Source organism: Hyla sarda, chromosome 10, assembly GCF_029499605.1.
Source record: "Hyla sarda isolate aHylSar1 chromosome 10, aHylSar1.hap1, whole genome shotgun sequence".
In the NCBI taxonomy this organism is placed as follows: Eukaryota; Metazoa; Chordata; class Amphibia; order Anura; family Hylidae; genus Hyla; species Hyla sarda.
The window spans coordinates 103,935,405-103,959,416 of record NC_079198.1 but is presented as its reverse complement, the minus strand read 5'-3'; the positions used below and the strand labels follow the sequence as shown (position 1 = coordinate 103,959,416).

The following is a 24,012-nucleotide window of genomic DNA, read 5'->3' as shown; positions in this document are numbered from 1 at the left end:
TAATGGACACAATGGAGTGCAATGGACACAAAAAGCCAAGTGTTTCACCCTACCCAACATGAACTTGCTTTTAACCCCTTAAGGACCAAGCATTTTTCTGTTTTTACACTTTCGTTTTTTCCTCCTCACCTTTTAAAAATCATAACCCTTTCAATTTTGCACCTAAAAATCCATATGAGGGCTTATTTTTGGCGCAACCAATTCTACTTTGGAATGACATCAGTCATTTTACACAAACATTTATGGCGAAATGGAAAAAAGAATCATTGTGCGACAAAATTTAAGAAAAAAAACCATTTTGTAAATTTTGGGGGCTTCTGTTTCTAGGCAGTACATTTTTCGGTAAAAATGACACTTTAACTTTATTCTGTAGGTCCATACGATTAAAATGATACCCTACTTATATAGGTTGGATTTTGTCGCACTTCTGGAAAAAATCATAATTACATGCAGGAAAATTTATACATTTAAAATTGTCCTTTTCTGACCCCTATAACTTTTTTATTTTTTCCACGTACAGGGCGGTTTGAGGGCTAATTTTTTGCACCGTGATCTGAAGTTTTAATCGGTACCATTTTTATTTTGATTGGACTTCTTGAACGCTTTTTATTCCTTTTTTTATGGTATGAAAAGTGACCAAAAATACGCTATTTTGGACTTTGGAATTTTTTGCGTGTACGCCATTGACCGTGCGGTTTAATTAATGATATATTTTTATAGTTCGGACATTTACGCACGCGACGATACCACATATGTTTACTTTTATTATGGTTACATATTTTTAATATGGAATTTGGGAAAAGGGGGGTGATTTAAACTTTTAATAAAGAAGGGGTTAATGTTTGTGTTTTTAAACTTTTTTTAAACTTTTTTTTTAATTTTTATTTTTTTACACTTTTAGTCCCCTTAGGGGACTTTTAGGAGGAATCATTTGATTCCTCATACAGATGAATGGGATTACATACAATCCCATTCATCTGTGTGCTCTGCGCTCGATTGATAAAGCCTGGTCCCGCCAGGCTATATCATTCAGAGAGCCGGAGCCGACACAGGAGGAGAGGTAAGTCCTCAGGCTACCTCAGCAGTGGATCGCTCCCCCGTGATCGCGCTGCGGGGGAGCGATCCACCCCACTGGACCACCAGGGACTGTATACAGGCACCTTTAGACGCCGCTGTCAACTTTGACAGCGGCAATCTAAAGGGTTAATAGCCGGCCGCGGCGATCGCCGCATGTCGGCTATTAACGCCGGCCCCCAGCTACAGGAATCAGCTGGGGGCTGGCCGGTATGACGCGGGCTCGAGTCGGGAGCCTGCGTCATACCCCGGTAACGGCCATTGGACGAGTATAGACGTCCATGGTCGTTATCGGGTTAAAGGGCTACTCCGGTGAAAACCTTTTTTCTTTTAAATCAACTGGTGCCAGAAAGTTAAACATATTTGTAAATTACTTCTATTACTTCTATTATTAGCTGCTGAATACTACAGAGGAAATTCTTTTCTTTTTGGAATGCTCTCTGAGGACATCACGACCACAGTTCTCTCTGCTGACGTTATTATAATAATACCACTTTATTTATTGTTGTCCTTAGTGGGATTTGAACCCAGGTCCCCAGCACTGTAAGGCAGCAGTGCTAACCACTGAGCCACCATGCTGCCCTTAGCATACATCTGCTATGCACCGTTGCTAAAATGGACAGAGATGTCAGCAGAGAGCACTGTGCTCGTGATGTCATCAGTGTTCCAAAAAGAAAGGAATTTCCTCTGTAGCATTCAGCAGCTAATAAGTACTGGAAGGATTAAGATTTTTTTAATAGAAGTAATTTACAAATATGTTTAACTTTCTGGCACCAGTTGATTTAAAAGAAAAAAGATTTTCACCGGAGTACCCCTTTAAGCTTTCAGGCCTATGTTTGGTGTTTACGTGGGAAAAGCTCCTAAAATATTTGCCAAATGTATCAATAGTTCTCTATCTACACAACCAAGACTGAAAGTCTCATGTTCTATTAGGCAAGTGTTTCCCAACCAGGGTGCCTCCAGCTGTTGCAAAACTACAACTCCCAGCATGCCCGGACAGCCAAAGGCACAAGAAAGTATATTTAAAAGGGGATTTTTTTTAATCCACTAGTGCCAGAAAGTTAAACAGATTTGTCAATTACTTCTATTTAAGAATCTTAATCCTTCCAGTACTTATTAGCTGCTGAATACTACAGAGGATACTACAATTCTTTTCTTTTTGGAACACAGAGCTCTCTGCTGACATCATGACCACAGTGCTCTCTGGACAGTTCTTAAAATGGACAGAGATGTCAGCAGAGTAGGAGAAAATCCCCATAGCAAACATCTGCTGCTCTGGACAGTTCCTAAAATGGACAGAGATGTCAGCAGAGAGCACTGTGGTCATGATGTCAGCAGAGAGCACTGTATTCCAAAAAGAAAAGAAATAATTTCCTCTGTAGTGTTCAGCAGCTAATAAGTACAGGAAGGATTAAGATTTTTTAATAAAAGTAATTTACAAATCTGTTTAACTTTCTGGCACCAGTGGATTAAAAAAAAATCCCCTTTAAATAGCAGCGCAGACTAAAACTATTTACAGACCTGTCTTCTTGTCCTTTGCTCTGTACACCACTCCATATGTTCCTTCCTCGATCCGATTCAGACACTGAAACTCCTCCACACTGCGGCATCCCTGGGCAAGAAAAAAAAAAAGTTAAATTGATAATGGTGACGCTTTAGACCAAGAAATCTATATTTCACACGTGTTTCTCACTTTACCTGTAGAGCGGGAAGATATTTAGGCAGTTCTTGCTTTAACTCAACAGGTGACATGACTGGAGAATTAGGGACATATTCCCCATCTGTCTGAGCGTTTGAATGTGGGCTGCTAGCAATTCTAATTTCTTCTTCCTCCTCCTCTTCCTCTTCACTCTCGGGAGAGTCATGATCAAATCTGGACTCTGTGACTGCAAAATAAAGATTCAACAATGATAGAGCCGTAGCTTATACACTGAATGAGGTGTTAAATGGTATTTTACCGCAGTAGCATTGGTTGACAACAGCCTTGGAGTGCACTTAAAATGAAAAAAACTACAGTGACCCCCCCCCCCCCCCGACCTACGATCATTTCAACATACGATGGCCTCTCAGAGGCCATCGCATGTTGAAGGCAGCATCAACATACAATGTTTTTGTATGTCGGGGCCATCGCATAAACTGCTATCCGGCAGCACTGACTGGTTCAGCTGCCACCGGATAGCCGTTTATGGTGCCCCGTGTGGTCCGCTGACGATCACTTACCTGTCCTCGGGGCTCCAGCGCATCTTCTTCGGCATCCCCTGCATCGTTGGCGCTCTCCATCATCCTGCGCACGCCGTCCTGTCATTCAATAGGAGCGGCGTGCGTAGCGACGTGATGGCGGCGACGGAGAGAGAGGATGGCGGGGAAGCAGGGGCCTTGCCGGAGCGTCGGGGACACCCCGGGGACGCGGCGACAGCGATGGAAGGCGACATCCAGGGCAGCGGTGACGGTCCGGAGCGGCGGGGACAGGCGAGTATAACCTCCAATACCAGTGGTCTTCAACCTGCGGACCTCCAGATGTTGCAAAACTACAACTCCCAGCATGCCCGGACAGCCGTTGGCTGTCCGGGCATGCTGGGTGTTGTAGTTTTGCAACATCTGGAGGTCCGCAGGTTGTAGACCACTGTCCTATACTTTACATTGCACAGATCCCTCAACATACGATGGTTTCAACAAAAGATGGTCCATTTGGAACGGATTACCATCGTATGTTGAGGGACCATCGTATATTCAGCTGTCCTAATCCCCTGCAGCTCCCAGTATGGAGGATCATTTCCCCCCCTTTCTGCGACTTATCGTCCCCACAAGATCTGCCCATTCAGCCCGTCACTAAATGAGGCAGCGACTGGCTGAGCAGGCATTTACTGTGTAGACAATGCTACAAAGGAAGCAACAAGACCATGAATCATCAGACCAGAAGCGGTGTGGGATTAGGACAGGCAAGTAGGTTTTCTTTTTATATAACTGTTAGGGCACTTCAAATCCATTTTCGAAGAAATGTATTATTCCAGAATACCCGTGATAAACTCAAAGGAGTTCTCCAGAGAGCTCAAAAGAAGTTCCCATGAAATAGCCCTTCAAGCCATCCTTTCCGCTTTGAAAAAGATTACATCCTAATTTCAGTGGCAAAACTTCTCTAAAATCTAATAAAATACCCTGTTGCTGTAAATTACAGGGTACCACATGTCTCCTTTTGCATGCAGGTTTCTTTTATTCTGTCCTGTTTAAGAACATATGAATCCCATTTTTTCCCCACATGTAAGTCAATGGCAACAAAGGGCAATAAGATAAGTTTTCTATCTTTTGTTCTAACAAAGGTACGAGTTCCCCATTTAAAGCTGGCTACACAAGATGTAATGGCCATTTAAAAGGGGTACCTTTTTTTTTTTTTTTTTTTTTTTTTTTTTTTTAAATCAACTGGTGCCAGAAAGTTAAAATAGATTTGTAAATGAATTCTATTATAAAAATCTTTACCCTTCCAGAACTTATTAGCAGCTGTATGCTACAGAGGAAATTCTTTTCTTTTTGAATTTCTTTTTTTTGTCTTGTCCACAGTGCTCTCTGCTGACACCTGATCAGGAACTGTCCAGAGCAAGAGAAAATCCCCATAGCAAACCTATGCTGTCCTGGACAGTTCCTGACACAGAGGTGTCAGCAGTGAGCACTGTAAAAAAATTCAAAAAGAAAAGAATTTCCTCTGTAGCATACAGCTGCTAATAAGTACTGGAAGGGTAAAGATTTTTTTATTGAAGCAATTTACAAATCTGTTTAACTTTCTGGCACCAGTTGATTAAAAAACAATAATAATAAATTGTTCCACCGGAGTACCCCTTTAACTTTCTTATAGTCTATAAAATCTATCAAAGGGTAACCGTGATGTGTGAAGCTTATTTTCATCCTTATATGATCAAAAGTTACAATAAAATCTTCTGCAGGATGTAGAATATAAGCCTCTTACCGAGAGGAACATGATTCCCATTCTCTCGCTCCTCTTCCTCACTCATCTCTTCATCACTGACTTCCTCTGCAAAATAAAATTAATTATATAAATGTCCTGTCATTTTTATGGCAAAAGGAAGTAAGCAGGTGGTTACCATGGAAAATGAACAATCACTCCTCCTTAGTAAGGAGCCTGTGTAATATCTGAAAAAGGAGATTTTTGTTTACTTACCGTAAAATCTCTCTCTCGAAGGATCCATTAGGGGACACAGACAGTGGGTGTATGCTGCTGTCTCTAGGAGGTGTGACACTATGGTAATAAAAAAAGGTTGGTTCCTCCCAGCAGGATATACCCGCCTCCAGGCCCTGAGCTAATCAGTTTCAGAGCAATAGGAGAGGATCGACAGGTCAAAGAAGACACAAACTGTCCGAGAACCAGAAGAAAAAACATAACTGAACACGCCCTCGGACAGAGAACCAAAGAAAACCCCAAAAAGGGCGGGAGCTGCGTGCCTCAATGGATCCTTCGAGAAAGAGATTTTACGGTAAGTAAACAAAAATCTCCTTTTCTCTATCGGCTTCATTGGGGGACAAAGACCGTGGGACGTACCAAAGCCGTCCCTTGGGTGGGCAGATAAGCAGTCAGGCAGACGGCCTTTCCACTGCCGCCTGCAACACTTTACGGCCCAGACTAGCATCAGCCGATGCGAAGGTATGAACCCGGTAGAACCTCGAGAAAGTGTGCAAAGACAACCAGGTAGCCGCCTTGCAAATCTGCGAGGCCGAGGCTATATTCTGGAGAGCCCAGGATGCCCCAACAGAACGGGTAGAATGAGCCACAACCCTGAAAGGAGAAATCTTCCCCTTACAGCGATAGGCTTCCGAAATGGCAGACTGAATCCACCGAGAAATGGTGGCCTTGGGAGCAGATTGTCCCTTACGACGACCTTCCGTAAGGACGAAAAAGGAATTACACTGATGAAACGAAGAAGTGATGGAGAGATAAGACCGAACAGCCCGAACCACATCCAGCTTGTGGAGTAAGCGCTCCTTAGGATGAGAAGGAGCCGGACAAAAAGACGGGAGGACAATGTCCTGATTGAGATGAAAAGCCGAAACCACCTTAGGCAAAAAGGAAGGATCTGGCCGGAAAACAACCTTGTCCTGGTGGGGCACCAGAAACAGGGATCGGCAGGAGAGAGCTGCCAATTCAGACACCCTCCGGATGGAGGTGACAGCAACAAGAAACGCCACTTTCAAAGAAAGGAGGCGTAGAGACACCTCTCTAAGAGGCTCAAAAGGTTCACCCTAGAGGGCACTCAGAACCAGATTCGAGTCCCAAGGGGGAGAGGGCAACCAATAAGGAGGGACAGCATGCGCAAGCCAGAGGACGCTGGAAAAGAATAGAAAGGGTCGAAACCTGACCTTAAAAGGGAACTGAGAGACAACCCTAGTTCCAACCCCGACTGCAAAAAGGAGAGAAGACGGGGAACCGAGAAGGTCACAGGAGACAGGACCTGAGCTTCACACCAGCGAAAATAAGACCGCCAGGTACGGTGGTAAATTCTTGCCGAGGAGGGCTTACGAGCCCTGAGCATGGTGTGAATGACTTGGGAAGAGAACCCGCCGGGAGTGAGGCGAATTTGATTCGGTAACCGCTGGATACCACGTCCCTGACCCAGGAGTACCGAATGTGTGTGGTCCAGATGTCTCGAAAAAAAAAATAAGAGCAGCTGCCGGAGAAAGTGAAAGTAAGCCGGCGCTCCGTGCGCCCGGCCAGAGAAAGTGCCGCGGCTGTCAACCGCATATAAGGTGCTGCGAATCGTAGCCGCATATTAAAAAAACACACACACACACACACTCACACACACACAGTGAGGTATGACACACACATACACACAGTGCAATCACTCATGCCCCCTAAAGATGCCACTGCTGGCCCCAGAAATAATAAAGCCCCAGTACAGTCAGCCCCATAAACCTAAAAGAAAAAAGGTGGGCCAAAAACAGAGGATCTCCAGAGGTTGCAAGTCCGCACCTAAGGAGAAAGGAATGTACTCACTTCAGTCAGAAGAACTTACCTAATGGAGTCTTCTGTGAAGTCTTCAGTCAGCTTTTTGTCACCTGCATCATGCCTGGCTGCTATGCGCGAGCGAGGCGAGCAGAGAAATAGGGGGTCCCGGATCCATGAGGTACCAACCCAGGTGCTGACCGTTGGCGAGGGGGGGTGAACAGCGCATATACGCAATGTCTGTGCCCCCTTACTCGCAATGGGGAAACAGGGAACTGGAGTCCCTGAGTCCCCACCTGAAAACATGAAAGAAAAAGGTAATAAAAAACTAACATGTCCCTATACTAGGAAAAACAATAAAATAGAAGACCTGGTCTGGAGAATTCCAGACCATGTCCACCTCCTTCAGCACTAAGCTTAAACTGATTAGCTCAGACTCCTAGAGTCACCAGCATACACCCACGGTCTGTGTCCCCCAATGGAGCCGATAGAGAAAAGGACAATTTGTTCCCACGTATACACTTTGAAAGACGCTGCCCATCTTCCCAGTAATCCCTCGAAGCTGCATTTAGCAGAAGTGATGTAATGTACATCATTGTAATCATTATGGCCGGCATTTATCATTGTCGGTGTAAGTGAAGCATTTATCATTGTAGGTGTAAGTGAAGCATTTATCATTGTAGGTGTAAGTGAAGCATTTATCATTGTAGGTGTAAGTGAAGCATTTATCATTGTAGGTGTAAGTGAAGCATTTATCATTGTCGGTGTAAGTGAAGCATTTATCATTGTCGGTGTAAGTGAAGCATTTATCATTGTAGGTGTAAGTGAAGCATTTATCATTGTAGGTGTAAGTGAAGCATTTTTCTACACCTTTTTTTGTGTGCTGATAATGTGTAGGAGCACCACATTTATTAAATAGTTGCAGAGCATTTGATACATTTTGTGCAGGTCACATTTTCTGAAATTTCTCTCTTCATATACACCAAAAAGCTAAGCTAAGTCTGGGCTGGTGTAGTTTTTGAGACTTTTCAGTGGCTTTGCGCCTTTTCACAAAAAAAGGCGCAGTTCAAAAAACCCTTCCGTATCATGTGTATTGCCAATATCAGTGGATTGCAACTCCAAATCAGCAGAAATGTGTAAACCAAAAGGCGCAAAAAAAAGCGCAAATAAACCCTGCTTGCTCCTTTTTTGCGTCTTTTCTAGACACAAAAAAACTGTCTAAAAAGAATGATAAATATCGGCCTATACACTTATAATATTACTACCTGCAGTCTGTTCTGATGCAGCCTCTGAATTGCTTGCTGTGTCATCCTCCTCCTCGTCCTCCTCCTCTTCTTCCTCCTCCTCCTCAGCTTCCTCTGACTCCTCAGAGCTGGTTTCCTCTTCCTCCTCTGACCCAGACGCGGACCCTGCTGAAAAGACATTACAAAAATGGTCAAGATGGACTGAAGGAAAAAGCTGAAACAGAACAGGTGAGCGTCACAGACTGACGCATACTGGTACGGCTCATATGGCTGCAATATATTGCAGAGGCTGCATAGCAGTGTTTCCCAACCAAGGTGCCTCCAGCTGTTGAAAAACTACAACTCCCAGCATGCCCGGACAGCCTTTGGCTGTCCGGGCATGCTGGGAGTTGTAGTTTTTCAACAGCTGGAGGCACCCTGGTTGGGAATCACTTCCCTAAGGATAGTCCAGTGTGCCTCCAGCTGTTGCAAAACCAAAATTCGTGGTTGTCTGGGCACGATGGGAGTTGTAATTTTGCAACAGCTGGAGCCACCCTGGTTGGGAAAAACCACAGTATATAGTCTTCTCTGTTATCTGTCAATTTGGTCTATGTCATACGTAACAATGTAAATAGCCGTATCCGCTTCATAGCATTTATAGTATTAGGACAATGATCCTCAACCTGACGTTTTCCAGCTAAAGCAAAAACAACACTGCCTATCATGTAAAAGGCTGCCAGAACATTATGGGGGATGTAGTTTTGCAACAGCTGGAGAGCTACAAGTTAGAGACCACTGCAGTAGGACATAACCCTGACTAAAGGCCACAGAGCTATATACTTGTGTTTATATACTGTTAAAGCCTAATCTTGAAGTAAACTTGTAGACAGAGTTCAATAAAAAAAAATAAAAAAAAATAAAGATATAAAAAAAAAGAACCAATCTGTACAGCCCCAATGACCTCAAGCCATCCTTATAAACAACAATAATGGCTGCCATGGAATACTACATCTCCTCTGCAGCAGACACTGACTATAAGCTTCTCCGGACAAGGATGTGGCGCATGCAGCTGATCACTTTGGGCGCTATTTTTTAATTAGGGCTATTTTTTTATGTCACTGTTAAATGTTACCCAGACATGTCAAAAGTTGAGATTGCACCGGGTCTCACTCCTGAGACCCACTGCAATCACTAATTAAAAGCCAGGAAAGTACGCAGCAGTGAGCTCCACTCCCCGGCGAATTTGATTGACAGCCAAGGAGTGAGGCGCGCACTCCACCAGGCTGTAACGCGAGATTGTTACTGTGCACCTATCTATTCTTATATGAAGAGAAAGAACAAACTTTGGAGGACATCGATGATAATGTGGCCACTGCACAAGCTTCAGTACCTGTGGAGGATTCAGCAGAACTTGTTTTCCGCTCACTGTCGCTGATGTCTTGCAAGTCAGACAAAAGATCCCTCACATCTGGTCTTTCCTCTTTGACTGAAAGAAGCAAAAGCGAGACACTTATGAAGCCAGAGCAGGACTAATCCACAGATTGTATGTACAGAAATGATGGCTGCGAGTTACAGGGGGCATCTTTTGATAAACAAACGGGGGTTCTTTACTGTAAGAGCAGTGAGACTGTGGAATTCTCTCCTGGAGTAGGTGGTCATGGTGACCTCTGTAAGAGAGTTCAAAAGGGGTCTGGATGCATTTTTGGAGAACAACAACATCGCTGGTTATGGATTCTAGATTTATAGGGACAGAACGTTGATCCAGAGATTTATTCTGATGCCATATTTGGAGTCGGGAAGGAATTTTTACCCCTAGTATGAGGGTTTTTTGCCTTCCTCTGGATCAACTCAGTAGGGACTAATTAGGGTTATAGGTTGAACTTGATGGACTCTGGTCTTTTTCAACCTTTTGAACTGTATAACTTCTTTCATACTGTGGTCCAGGGATGATCAGCACTCCTGGCCAACAGCTAATTTTGCCAAGGAAAGCCATGGACAACTAGCGGCTACTGCAGAGGAAATGTAGTATTAAACTGCAGCCATTTAAATGGATGGCCATCCTTGTAATACAAGTCCACCAGAATGGGACTCGCTCATAAAGACTCCTTCAATGACGTCTATCTGCCCTATTGGGGGTATACGGACAGGGGTTGTCATCACCAGACAACGCCAATCATTTTTCTATTGCCTTAGTAATGAGCAGGAGGCATGGGCTGCTGGCTATGGCTATCCCACAGATCTTTTTGTAGGATAGCAACAAACAGTAAAACATTTTGCTTGTCGTAAAAGAAAGCCTCGCCGTCTATTCACTTCAGGCAACCTTGCAAACCTAAGGAAAGGAATACTGCACGTGGTCATCCTTCCAAGAACCAAAGAAAAAAGCTGTTACAGGAGGAAACATCTGTCTAGTCTTAAAGGGGAACTTTAATTTCAACTTGCTATCCCTCATCCATAGGATAAGGGATTAAAGGGGTATACCAGGAAAAAACTTTCTATTGTTCTATTGTAACTTTTGATCATAGAAGTATGAAAATAAACTTTACACATCACGGTTACCCTTTGGTAAATTTTATAGACTATATGAAAGTTAAAGGGGTACTCCAGTGAAACACTTTTTTTTTTTTTGTTATATATCAACTGGCTCCAGAAAGTTAAACAGATTTGTAAATTACTTCTATTAAAAAATCTTAATCCTTCCAATAATTATCAGCTGCTGAAGTTGAGTTCTTATCTGTCTGGCAACAGTGCTCTCTGCTGACATCTCTGCTTGTCTCGGGAACTGCACAGAGTAGAAGAGGTTTGCTATGGGGATTTGCTTCTAAACTGGGCGGTTCCCGAGACACGTGTCATCAGAGAGAACTTAGACAGAACTCAACTTCAGCAGCTCAAAAGTACTGAAAGGATTAAGATTTTTTAATAGAAGTCATTTACAAATCTGTTTAACTTTCTAGAGCCAGTTGATACATATATACACACACACACACACATATATATAAAAAGTTTTTTCCTGGATAACCCCTTTAAATGCTGATTGATAGGGCTCTACTGCTGGCACCCACACCATTCAGAGAGTGGGGACATAATTGTCTCCACAATGGGTGCAGTGTGTGTGTGTGTGTGTGTGTGTGCGCGCGCAGCCGGGATTCCATTCACGGTCTATGGGCCTAACATTTCCGAGTCCAACGCTTGGAAATATTCGCCTGCCCTATAGAGAATGAATGGAGAGATGACCGCACCTGCATAGCGCACTCCATTCATTCTGCGGACAAGTACATCTCCTTTCTTGTGATCAGTGGGAGTTCCAGTGGTCAGACCCCCACCAATTATGTTATTATGTCCTATCCTATCAATAGGAAATAACTAGTTGACATGGGAATACCCCTTTGAGGGTTACTTTTTGCACAAAAAAAGCCAAGGTATACAATTCTTACACAGATGCACTGGTACCCTCAAAGAAAGAAGCAATTGCTGCTGCTGCTCCCCACTCTGGGGTGTTTATTAGCAGAAAATCTCCAATGTCATCCATAGGCCCAAACAGGACATATTGAAAGTTGTCAGTGATTTCTCTTCTGATCATCTGATCCAGTGTTTCCCAACCAGGGTGCCCCCAGCTGTTGCAAAACTACAACTCCCAGCATGCCCGGACAGCCTTCGGCTGTCCGGGCATGCTGGGAATTGTAGTTTTGCAACAGCTGGAGGCACCCTTGTTGGGAAACCCTGATCTAATCTAATACTAGCCCAGCATGCTGTCCGGGCATGCTGGGAATTGTAGTTTTGCAACAGCTGGAGGCACCCTAGTTGGGAAACCCTGATCTAATCTAATACTAGCCCAGCATGCTGTCCGGGCATGCTGGGAATTGTAGTTTTGCAACAGCTGGAGGCACCCTAGTTGGGAAACACTGATCTAATCTAATGCTAGCCCAGCCTCATGCATTTCGTTTAGTAAAGCTTACCTTGTTTCCTTACATCTCCTGCCTCAACCCTTTCCCGCTGCTGACGTGCAGGACTGCGACTGCGGTAATTTGCTTTATTTTTGTCCCCGTGCTCCTCTCTTGCTGTTCTGTGATGAGCAGTTACTGTAGAAGGGAAATAGTTGGGAGAAAACATAAATTAGAGATTTACACTACGTGCAAAGGCATTTTCCATTCATTCATGTACATAAAAGCTTAATCTTCACACCCCAGCTTTCTAACATACTAAGTGTTTTCATTCTTCACAGTTCTCAGGATCCCACTTACTGTCCTAGGTAAAAAAAAAAAAACTAAGGAAACATTATTAAAAGTAACAAACTGTTCTTATCACTTAAAGGGGTACTCCACTGAAAAACATTTTCATTTAAATCAACCGGTGCCAGAAAGTTAAACAGATTTGTAAATTACATCTATTACAAAAATCTTAATCCTTCCAGTACTTAGCTGCTTTTTATGCTCCAGAGGAAGTTCTTTTCTTTTTGAATTCCTTTTCTTTCTGACCACAGCGCTCTCTGCTGACACCTCTGTCCATTTCAGAAACTGTCCGGAGCAGAATAGGTTTGCTATGGGGATTTGTTCCTACTCTGGACAGTTCCTGAAATGGACAGAGGTGTCAGCAGAGAGCACTGTGGTCAGACAGAAAGGAAATTAAAAAAGAAAAGAAAACTTCCTCTGTAGTGTACAGCAGCTGATAAGTACTGGAAGGATTAATATTTTATATAGAAGTAATTTACAAATCTGTATAACTTTCTGGCACCAGTTTATTAAAAAAATAAAAATAAAAAAAAAGTACCATTTTAAGCAAGAATGTTTCATTTCAGTGAGAGCAAGCAGAGATCATGCAATTGTGAAGAATCGATACAAAGTCACAGCTTGTTTCAGGTAAACAATAACTGTATAGGCGCTGTCCTTTTAACAAACTTTGTATAGAGCAATAGTACAAGTGAATATTCTTGTAATATTTAGTAGACAAAAATGTTTCTTCCGCCTGTTCTTAAAGGGGTACTCCGGCACTAAGACATCTTATCCCCTATCCAAAGGAAAGGGGATAAGATGCCTGATCGCAGGGGTCCCACGGCTGGGGACCCCTGTGATCTTGCACGCAGCACCCTGTTATAATCAGTCCCCGGAGCGTGTTCACTCCGGGTCAGATTACTGGCGATCACGGGGGGCCAAAGAATTGTGACGTCATGCCCCCTCCTATAGGATCGCATTGAGGGGGCGGGGGCGTGACGTCACACGGGGGCGGGGTCATGACGTCCCAATGCTCCGGCCCCCGTGATCGCCAGTGTTCAGACTCAGAGTGAACACGCTCCGGGGACTGATTATAACGGTGTGCTGTGTGCAAGATCACGGGGGTCCCCAGCCGTGGGATCCCCGCGATCAGGCATCTTATCCCCTATCCTTTGGATAGGGGATAAGATGTCTTAGCGCCGGAGTACCCACTTAAGATTATTCCGCACCCCAAACGCCTCCGGCTAAATTGTCTTCCATCTTAAAATCTGCTCAATTTTGTCCTGTGTTTGATTTGTAGTTTGCTCAGAGATCAAATTACAAGCAATACAAGTCTATGAAGAGAGGAAGAGGAGAGAGAAAGTGTCCGGGAGCATGCACAGGCTGCAGAGACAGCAAAGAGACAACTCTGTACACAGGAGACCTCATCCCCAAGGCCTTATCCACACCGTCTAGACTGCTCACTATTGCTTTATCATGCCTTCCATGCTGCTGCTGTACTTAAAGGGGTACTCCGGTGAAAAACGATATATATTTTTTTTAAATCAACTGGTGGCAGAAAGTTAAACAGATTTGTAAATTACTTCTATTAAAAAATATTAATCTTCCTGTACTTATTAGCTGCTGAATACTACAGTGGAAATTATTTTCCGTTTGAAACACAGAGCTGTCTGCTGAGTCACGAGCACAGTGCTCTCTGCTGACATCTCTGTCCATTTTAGGAACTGCCAGAGTAAAAGGAAATCCCCATAGCAAACATATGCTGCTCTGGGCAGTTCCTAAAATGGACAGAGATGTCAGCAGAGAGCACTGTGCTCGTGATGTCAGCAGAGCATGATCTCCTTCTGTATGTGTAGTATAGGATAGACACCACCAACATTAGCGTCTGCCCACCAGCTCTGGGAGAAGTGTAAATTATACATGAAGCCTGAAGAATAAATCTGCCGAAAAATACTATATACAAGATCTGGAATGGGAAGAAATAGTGCTGCTTCTCACATACACACAATCTTTTGGACTTGGCCATCAATATTTGATTGTTAGATAGATATATGCCTCCTGGAACCCTAAAAATCAGCTAAATGAAGAGCGTCCATGGCGCGGTGTTCCCTTTATTGTTTATCAGGCACAGCTCCATACAGATTATACTGGCTGTGCCAGGTACTGTAGCTCAGACTACTGAAGTCTCATTCAGACCCCCTAATTGTAGTTAAAACAGCTGCACATCAAGTTCAAATGAATTCAATGTGGAACCACCTCTATCTGGCTGTGATGCTCATATCAATATGTAACTGTGTGGCTAACACAGAGTGCTCCAGAGGAGGAGCAGGTTTTATTACAGCTCTCCGCTCTAGTCAATAGACAAGAGAATATCCCCCCCATGACTTCCTGACCCCAATAAAAGGCTGAGTGTGGTGAAAAGGGAACAGAAATCCACCAAAACCTCCATGGGAAGCCAGCACCTGATGTGTTAGTAGTTAAAGGGGTACTCTGGCTCTAGACACCTTATCCCCTATGTAAAGGATAGGGGATAATATGTCTGACCAGTGGGGACCCCCGCAATCTTGCATTCGGCACCCACCTCTTTGAGCTGCACGCCGCGCTGCCAGCTCACAAACTGCCGGGTGCCGACCACGGGGCCGTAGTATCACACCCCCTCCCATAGACTTGCATTGCGGGGGGGGGTCACAAGGAGGCGGAGTCGTGACTTCATGATACTCCGGCACCGTGGTCGGCACCCAGCAGTTTGTGAGCTGGCAGCGCGGCGTGAAGCTCAAAGAGGTGGGTGCCGAATGCAAGATTGCGGGGGTCCCCAGCTGCGGGATCCCCGCGGTCAGACATCTTATCCCCTATCCTTTGGATAGGGGATAAGATGTCTTAGGGCCGGAGTACCCCTTTAAAGTTATGATCTTAGCAGCTGAATGTAATAAAGCACAATAAAATATAAAAAAACGAATTGCACAAAGCTGAGCAACAAAGAAGTCAAGGATCCTAAAGAGTGACAGGAATCTACAAACAGCATCAAAGGCAGAGTAGTGCAGGTCCTTCTTTCTTGGGGCTTCCTTACGACCATCCTCAATGTAGTTAAATAGATTATTTCAAGATTACACACGATCACTACATAATCATGGGGCGTCTGACTGCGGAGACCCCCACAGATCATTAAAACGGTTGAACAGAGGGCAAAGCATGTGTGCTGCCACTCCAATCACCCAGGGAACAAGGACCGCCATTCTTGTGACCAATCGGGATCCCAGTAGTCTGACCCCACTAATCAGCTACTTATTGGATAGATGATAACCCCTTTTATTAATTAAAGGAATCAAGGTCTTAGAAATAAAAAACACTGCTAAGATGACAATCTTGTGATTTCTCTAGGGAGCAGCGACATTGTGGAGTATTGCAAATGACAATAAAGGGGTACTCCACTGGAAAACATTACTTCTGGTGCCAGAAAGTTAAACAGATTTGAAAATTACTTCTATTTAAACATCGTATCCCTTCCAGTACTTATCAGCTGTTGTATGTTCCAGAGGAAGTTCTTTTTTTTTTTATTTCCTTTCTGTCTGACCACAGTTCTCTTTACTGTCCAGAGTAGGAGCAAATCCCCATAGCAAACCTCTCCTGCTCCGGACAGTTCCTAAAATGGACAGAGGTGTCAGCAGAGAGCACTGTGGTCAGACAGAAAGGAAATTCAAAAAGAAAAGAACTTCCTGTGGAGCATACAGCAGCTGATAAGTACTGGAAGGATTAAGATTTTTAAATAGAAGTAATTTACATATCTCAGCAACAACAAAAAAATTTAGAATCCAGCAGTAAAAGTAACTTCACCTTTATTCCGTCCAAGTTAAAACATCGACTTGGATCGGTCACAGGAACAATAATAGTAGAATAAAACTCAGGAAACACTAGGCATGACACGTTTCAGGTCAAATGACCCTTCATCAGATGTATTGGCACCATGGCATCTGATGAAAGGTCACGACCTGAAACGAGTCATGCCGAGTTTTCAGAGTTCCATTCTACTACTATTGTTCCTGTGACAGATCCAAGTCGATGTTTTAACTTGGACGGAATAAAGGTGAAGTTACTTTTACCGCTGGATTCTACATTTATTGTTGCTAGAGTTGGAGGCTATTTTGCCGTGTGGAGGACTGGGTGAGCTGACTATTCCTATACCGCACATGAACTAATTTACAAATCGGTTTAACTTTCTGGCACCAGTTGATTTAAAAAAAATGAAATAGGTTTTCCAGGGGAGTACCCCTTTAAGAATTTTTGTCAGCAGTTGTTTCACATTTGTTGGCTAAAATAGCACAGCAATGGGCACTGCAACCCCCTAAAACCCTGGGCGACCCCATTATAAATTAACAGGGTCAGAGGGGCAACCTTTGTACTTGTCAACAAAATGTGTCATACTGTCCTCCGTTGGTCTTACCAGACAGCTATAAGATTATTCAGGTATAAAGTAGATGTCAGTATCGTGCTACAAAATGTGACTCAATCCGTGGAACATTTGATGGCGCCAGCTTAGAAAGGGTTAAGAAGATACAATGCAGTACAGAAATGCTACAGAGTTAATGTCGTAGAAATGGTTTAAAAAGCCAAAACTTACTTTGAGTGCTAAATTCTACAAGTATTCTTGAATCTGCACTGTACTGCATTTTCTCGGTCTCTTGCAAGAGCCCTGGCTTCCTTCGTTCAGGAAGCGCAGATCCTGCGAGCCCTAGAAGGCATGTTGTACAGGTTGGAACACTAAATTGGCAATGCATGACTATGAATTACAGGTATTATTAATACTACTGAGGAATTAAAAATAAATGTAAGAATAATTGTGTTCTATACTTTGTTAGAGGGGTTATCCAAAGTTTAAAAGCTGATCAGTTGGGGGTCTACTGCTTGCGCCCATGTTTAACTGCCGATCAATACATTATCCATTGGACTTAGATACATTGTCAAGTGCTGAACTTATGACTGTAGCGCCGCTTAACGGGGTACTCAGGTGGAAAACTTTTTTTTTAATCAACTGGTGCCAGAAACTTATAACAGATTTGTAAATTACTTCTATAAAAAAATCTTAATCCTTCCAGTACTTATTAGCAGCTGTATACTACAGAGGAAATTCTTTTCTTTTGGGATTTATTTTCTGTCACAACCACAGTGCTCTCTGCTGGCACCTCTGTCCATGTCTGGAACTTTCCAGAGCAGGAGAAAATCCTCAAAGTAAACATAAGCTGCTCTGGGCAGTTACTAAAAGAGAATTTCCTCTGTAGTATACAGCCGCTAATAAGTACTGGAAGGGTTAAGAATTTGTTTAACTTTCTTGCACCAGCTGATTTATAAAAAAAAAAAATAAAAGGTTTTCCACCGGATTACCCCTTTAAGCATAAACGCTGCTGCTCCATTCACTAAGGAAATAAATTACCTCCATTTTGTTGATCTGTGGGGGTCCTAGTGGTTGAGCCACCAATGATCAGCCAGTTATCCCCGATGCTGTGAGGCGACAACTTATCTTGGAATAACCCCTTTAACTTGTAGATACGTTGAAATTCAGTGTCAGAACCACCTTAAGAGTAGGGTCACACGCAGTGCATCCGCAGTGTATTTCAAGCTGCGGATGGGCTGCCGGCAGTCACAGAAAGATGGCAGAACGGGCTCCCAGCTTCAGCCGGGAAGGTCTGTGCGTCCGCTGAGCAGACACACAGACCTACATGGCCGCAGCTGGGAGGTCGCTCTGCCGCCTCTCTGTGACTGCTGGCAGCCCATCTGCAGCTTGAAATACACTGCAGAAGCGATGTGTGTGACCTTACCCTAAACAACCTTTTTTAGGGTAGGGTCAACCCCGCGGGATGTGTTACATACTCGCGTAGACTGCCACACAGCAGAAATCAATCATTACATGGTGTCTATTGAAATCAATGAGATGTCAATGCAATCCAGACACTTCTAGCTTTTAACCTATTAACTCAGGTTTCCATAAGAGTCTTTGAAAATGTTTTTTTTTTTAACCAAGAAACTTTTTTTTTTTTTTATCAACTTGTAGAAAACGATGGTGATTTAAAGGGGTACTCCACTGGAAAACATTTTCTTTTAAATCTAGTGCCAGAAAGTTAAACAGATTTGTAAATTACTTCTATATAAAAAAATCTTCCAGTACTTATCAGCTGCTGTATGCTCCAGAGGAAGTTCTTTTCTTTTTGAATGCCTTTTCTGTCTGACCACAGTGCTCTCTGCTGATACCTCTGTCCATGTCAATAACTGTCCAGAGTAGGAGCAAATCCCCAAAGCAACCCTATCCTGCTTTGGACAGTTCCTGACATGGACAGAGGTGTCAGCAGAGAGCACTGTGGTCAGGCTGAAAATAAATTCAAATAGAAAATAACTTCCTCTGTAGTACACAGCAGCTGATAAGTACTGGAAGGATTAAGATTTTTTTAATAGAAGTAATTTACAAATCTATTTAACGTTCTGGCACCAGTTGATTTAAAAGAAAATGGTTTCCAGTGGAGAGTACCCCTTTAACATTCATAGTTGTCAATATATCTAACAGAGTGTGCTACTCATGTCTATATGAAGGGGAACACAGTATTTATTCACACTGTCTGCTTCATACTCATTAAAGGGGACTTTTTCATCGATGGCATATCCTTTAGGATAAGACATCAAAATGTGATCGGTTGGGGTCCACCACCTGGCACCCCTGCTAAGCGGCTCCCATTGAAGTAAACAGGAGCTATGTTGCAGTAACCCAGCCTGTCTGGAAAACTGGCCATCAATTATAAATAAATAAAAATTAAGAAAAAAAAACGCCCCCTTAATAATTGTTGCTCTATGGATGGGCTATATAAAAAGTATGACAGTCTATAGAAAGGCACCAAATCTTCACTTAATTTGGGGAAGTCCTGCCGGGCACCAATGCCACCCTAGGTCTCCCAAAAGTACCGTATTTATCGGCGTATAACACGCACTTTTTAGGCTAAAATTTTTAGCCTAAAGTCTGTGTGCGTGTTATACGCCGATACACCCCCAGGAAAGGCAGGGGGAGAGAGGCCATCGCTGCCCGCTTCTCTCCCCCTGCCTTTCCTGGGGTCTAGAGCGCTGCCGTCGGCCCTTTTCACCCCCTGGTTATCGGCGCCGCTGCCCGTTCTGTCCCCCTGACTATCGGTGCCGGCGCCGATAGCCAGAGAGAGAGAAGCGGCGCTGACAGCCAGGGGGAGAGAAGGGGCAGCGGCACCCATTGCCGGCGCCGCTGCCCCGTTGCCTCCCCCCATCCCCGGTGGCATAATTACCTGAGTCGGGTCCGCGCTGCTCCAGGCCTCCGTCATGCGTCCCCGGCGTCGTTGCTATGCGCTGAACGGCGCGGCGCATGACGTCAGAGCGCCGCGCCGTGCATAGCAACGACGCTGGGGAAGCACGACGGAGGCCTGGAGCAGCGCGGACCCGACTCAGGTAATTATGCCACCGGGGATGGGGGGAGGCAACGGGGCAGCGGCGCCGGCAATGGGTGCCGCTGCCCCTTCTCTCCCCCTGGCTGTCAGCGCCGCTTCTCTCTCCCTGGCTATCGGCGCCGGCACCGATAGTCAGGGGGACAGAACGGGCAGCGGCGCCGATAACCAGGGGGTGAAAAGGGCCGACAGCAGCGCTCTAGACCCCAGGAAAGGCAGGGGGAGAGAAGCGGGCAGCGACGGCCTCTCTCCCCCTGCCTTTCCTGGGGGTATATCGGGGTATACACGCGCACACACGCACCCTCATTTTACCACGGATATTTGGGTAAAAAACTTTTTTTACCCAAATATCCTTGGTAAAATGAGGGTGCGTGTTATAGGCCGGTGCGTGGTATACCCCGATAAATACGGTATATGTTTGATGTACACTCACAGGGGACAGATGAAGCACTGGCATCACTGTCTATACCCCCAGCATGCAAAGACATTTGTATAGAAAATACCCCCCCCCAATATGTTTAATTTATTCAGTAAACCAAAACCACAGTAATGGGGTTGGCAAATCACACATGACATATATACAAAGAAAACAAGAAAAAATAGGGCTAGCGCTCAAGAGATAGCACTTCATTAGGTAATTTAAAAGGACTCAGGGTGTACACTTGTTATTACTCCCTCCTCTTTGGGGGGACCAAAAACCTTAAAACTTGGTACCCCCCCTCCACGTCCGCTTATCACGGGTTCTTTGCACCGGATGAATCCAAGCTCCAGTGTATAGATGGATAATGATCTCCGCAGGCGTCCGTAGCAGAGGATATTTATTACTGATTTAAAACATGCTCTCCCAGTCAGACTGGGAGGCTGCTAGGAAAGAAATGGTACCAAGTTTTAAGGTTTTTGGTCCCCCCAAAGAGGAGTGAGTAATAACAAGTGTACACCCCGAGTCCTTTTAAATTACCTAATGAAGTGCTATTTCTTGAGCGCTAGCCCTATTTTTTCTTGTTTTCTTTGTATGTACTGAGCTCGAGTGTAACAGTCACTCGGGGTTTTTGGAGCTGCGCCCTCCTCAGGGATTGGGGATCTTGTATGATAAGAGATAGGAGCTACCTTTGATACGCTTACTTGGCTGACGGTGCTGTGGAGAGTCGCCTAATCTTATGGTGACCCTCCATCGCACCAGGTAAGTCAACCCCTGACCCTAACTGGCTTGTAAATAGAATTCTGTACTCCCTATATAGCCATAAATTTATAACAGTGTTTCGCACCCAGGGTGCCTCCAGCTGTTGCCGGAGGCTGTCCGTGCAACAGCAGCATATACCCAAGGTTCTGTGCCCCCCAATGAAGCCGATTGAGAAACACTGATTTATAACATACATCTTGTTCTATCTTCAGTCACCGCTCTATAGCTGTGTGAATAGGGGACACAGGGGACGTGGGAATGAACACCGGAGCACCAACCCTTTTGAAATTTAAAAGCAAAGAGCTTTGGATCTAAGATTAAAATTTCAGAAAAATTTTGACAGCCATGATGTAAGTTTTGATCAGAAGAGGCAGAGATAGCAGTGAATAGGCCCTTACTGCTAACCCAGCCTCTAAAAGCAGAGCCCTTTACCAAGCCAAAGGGGCACATTGCTCATCTGAGCGCCTCTGCACCTTCATTTCAGTGATCAGAGAGGATCTCAGCATCCAAGTTGATCAAAAGACGCTTTCTGAAACAATTGTTACACGTTGGGCTCTGTTCACACTAACATTGTGGAGTACCATTTTATAACAGAAGTCACCATGCTCTGGTATACAACGTACACCACCTGAGCCCAATGGACTGCAGTGACTTAAAATGGGATCCATTGGGTACTATAGTGGCTCTTAAGGAAGTCTTTAAAGGAGTACTCAAGTGCTGAAAAACGTATAAGTTTCAGATCGTGCAGGGGGGGGTCTGACAACTGGGCCCCCCCCGCGATCTCTTGTACGATCTCAGCCCGCAGCAAGGGGGCGTGTTGACCACCGCACAAAGCGGTGGGTGACACGCCCCCCTCAATACAACTCTATGGCAAAGCCGATGCGCTACCTTCTGCAATCTCCAGCTATGCCATAGCGCTGTGTTGAGGGGGAGTGTCGGCAGCCACTTCATGCGGTGGTCAACACACCCCCTTGCCGTGGGCTTCCAGGGCCCAGTAAAAGAGATCGCGGGGGGCCCCAGCGGTCAGACCCCCTGCAATCTGAAACTTATTCCCTATCTTTAGGATAGGGGATAGGTTTTTCAGCACTGGACTACCCCTTTAAAGGGAACCGGCATTAGATTTAATCATACATCAAGCATGGCAACGCATTATATATGGTAAAATCTTCTTCCTCCCCATCTACAGTTCCTGCCCGGAGTGATGTTGAGGATATTTAGTTTAAAAGCGTCCCCCGTTAGCCCCGTAACCTTTCCTCTATGGGGATCTATACTCACCTACTCCCGTCGGCTCCGGCTGTAATCATGCCCCTCAGTGTGACTGACAACCCCGGCATGGTCCGGGTCATCGCTCTGCTCCGTCTGTTTAGGAAGCAGTGGGGTCACTAAGGCTGTCAACCATGGCGAAGGGACGAGGATTACAGCTGAACTAGGTGGGTATAGCTCCACATCCAGGGGACTACGTACCGCGCCAGCAGGTGACACTTTTAAACTATATATCCTCAACATTGCTGTTGCCAGGAACATCTCCTGGGGATGGAGCCTTAAACAGTTTTACTACCTCCATTGTCTCTCAGTATTGTACCCTTTACAACAGTAAGAATCTAATCTTTTATGCACTTCCACTACACTACACTGTCACAGGACTGTATACCACTATATAACATGCAAAAGCAAGACTTTCCCTAAAAATAAAAATGATCTTCATATACCCAGTACCATAGTGACCGGACAATTAAGGTGCAGGTACGAGTTACCTTCTCTCCTAGCTTCCCGGCCTTTTCGCCTCTCTTCTGCTCTCCTCTGACGCTCTTTCAGTTCCCTTTGTTCTTTTTGCTGTTCCCTCAGTTTTCTTTCACGCTCACGATTACGTTCTAGCTGTTCCAGACGGTCGCTGGAAGAAAGAGGAAAATTCCTTTAAAGTTAAAGGAATTTAAAATATCTTTTGGTTAGAAGGATCCCCTGAAAGAGATTTTGACTGTAACAATTTAAACATTGATGCTAATACATGAGACTCCTAAAATGGGAGCCGACTAATAAGGCATATAAAAATATACATGTACAGTGATCCCTCAACTTACAATGGCCTCAACATACAATAGTTTCAACATACAATGGTCTTTTCTGGACCATTGTAACTTGAAACCAGACTCAACATACAATGCTACAGACAGTCCAGATCTGTGATACCTGTCAATGGCTGGAAGAACCGACCAATTAGAATGGGCATTCACTGGTAAAACCCCTGTATTACTGAAGTGCATGCACTGACTGGTGTCTGGTAGTGCCCCCTACAGTACAGGGAGGTATTACATGTTCTGTACACTTTACCTGTACCAGGGTTAGCTGCTCCTTTGGACACCAGGTGATGGCGGCTCCATTTTACATTTTTAGGACATTGCATGTACTGCACAGGACACTGAAGAAACTCCTGTCCTCTGAAGAAACCCTACATAGACCAGCGTTTACCAACCAGGGTGCCTCTAGCTGTTGAAAAACTACAACTCCCAGCATGCCCGGACAGCCAAAGGCTGTCCGGGCATGCTGGGAGTTGTAGTTTTGCAACAGCTGGAGGCACCCTGGTTGGGAAACACTGACATAGTGATTTACAGCTCCCAGCAGATCTTTCTTACTTTTATATGTAAGGATTTGCTTTATCTCTATTAGTTATCTACTTATTTTTGTTTAATCCTGACTTTTTTCTATTTTCGGATGACATTTTGGTGGCTTCAGAACCAATTACCAGGTTTCCATAGAGTTCTGGTCTCAACATACAATGGTCATCCTGGAACCAATTAATATTGTAACTTGAGGGACCACTGTACATACTTCTTTAGACATATTTATATGGTGCCGATTTCCTACAGAAATTTCTGCGACAATGAATTTCATGCATGTAAATAAGGTTGTTCTGGTGGCAAGCCCATTGATTTCGGTA

The 24,012-nt window shown here is 44.4% G+C and overlaps 2 protein-coding genes across 12 annotated transcripts in view; one reads left to right on the top strand and one right to left on the bottom strand.

The window, feature by feature from the left end:
• The window catches only part of MMP23B (matrix metallopeptidase 23B), a 69,885-nt gene extending 55,813 nt beyond the window's left edge, over positions 1–14,072 (top strand). For 2 of the 3 annotated variants that reach the window (XM_056542278.1, XM_056542280.1), the window contains exon 9: positions 13,753–14,072. In XM_056542278.1, coding sequence (XP_056398253.1) covers positions 13,753–13,792 — 40 coding nt within the window. In that variant the 3' untranslated portion in view covers positions 13,793–14,072. The remainder of the gene's footprint in view (positions 1–13,752) is intronic. The other variant, XM_056542281.1, reaches the window with a different exon arrangement.
• CDK11A (cyclin dependent kinase 11A) overlaps positions 1–24,012 on the bottom strand; it is a 54,062-nt gene that overhangs the window by 13,662 nt on the left and 16,388 nt on the right. For 2 of the 9 annotated variants that reach the window (XM_056542246.1, XM_056542249.1), the window contains 8 exons: positions 22,832–22,989; positions 17,068–17,178; positions 12,201–12,323; positions 9,638–9,733; positions 8,290–8,436; positions 5,033–5,098; positions 2,773–2,960; positions 2,596–2,686 (listed from right to left, as the gene is read on the bottom strand). In XM_056542246.1, the coding sequence (XP_056398221.1) occupies positions 2,596–2,686; positions 2,773–2,960; positions 5,033–5,098; positions 8,290–8,436; positions 9,638–9,733; positions 12,201–12,323; positions 17,068–17,178; positions 22,832–22,989 (980 nt within the window). The remainder of the gene's footprint in view (positions 1–2,595; positions 2,687–2,772; positions 2,961–5,032; positions 5,099–8,289; positions 8,437–9,637; positions 9,734–12,200; positions 12,324–17,067; positions 17,179–22,831; positions 22,990–24,012) is intronic. The other 7 variants (XM_056542247.1, XM_056542248.1, XM_056542251.1 and 4 more) reach the window with 7 other exon arrangements.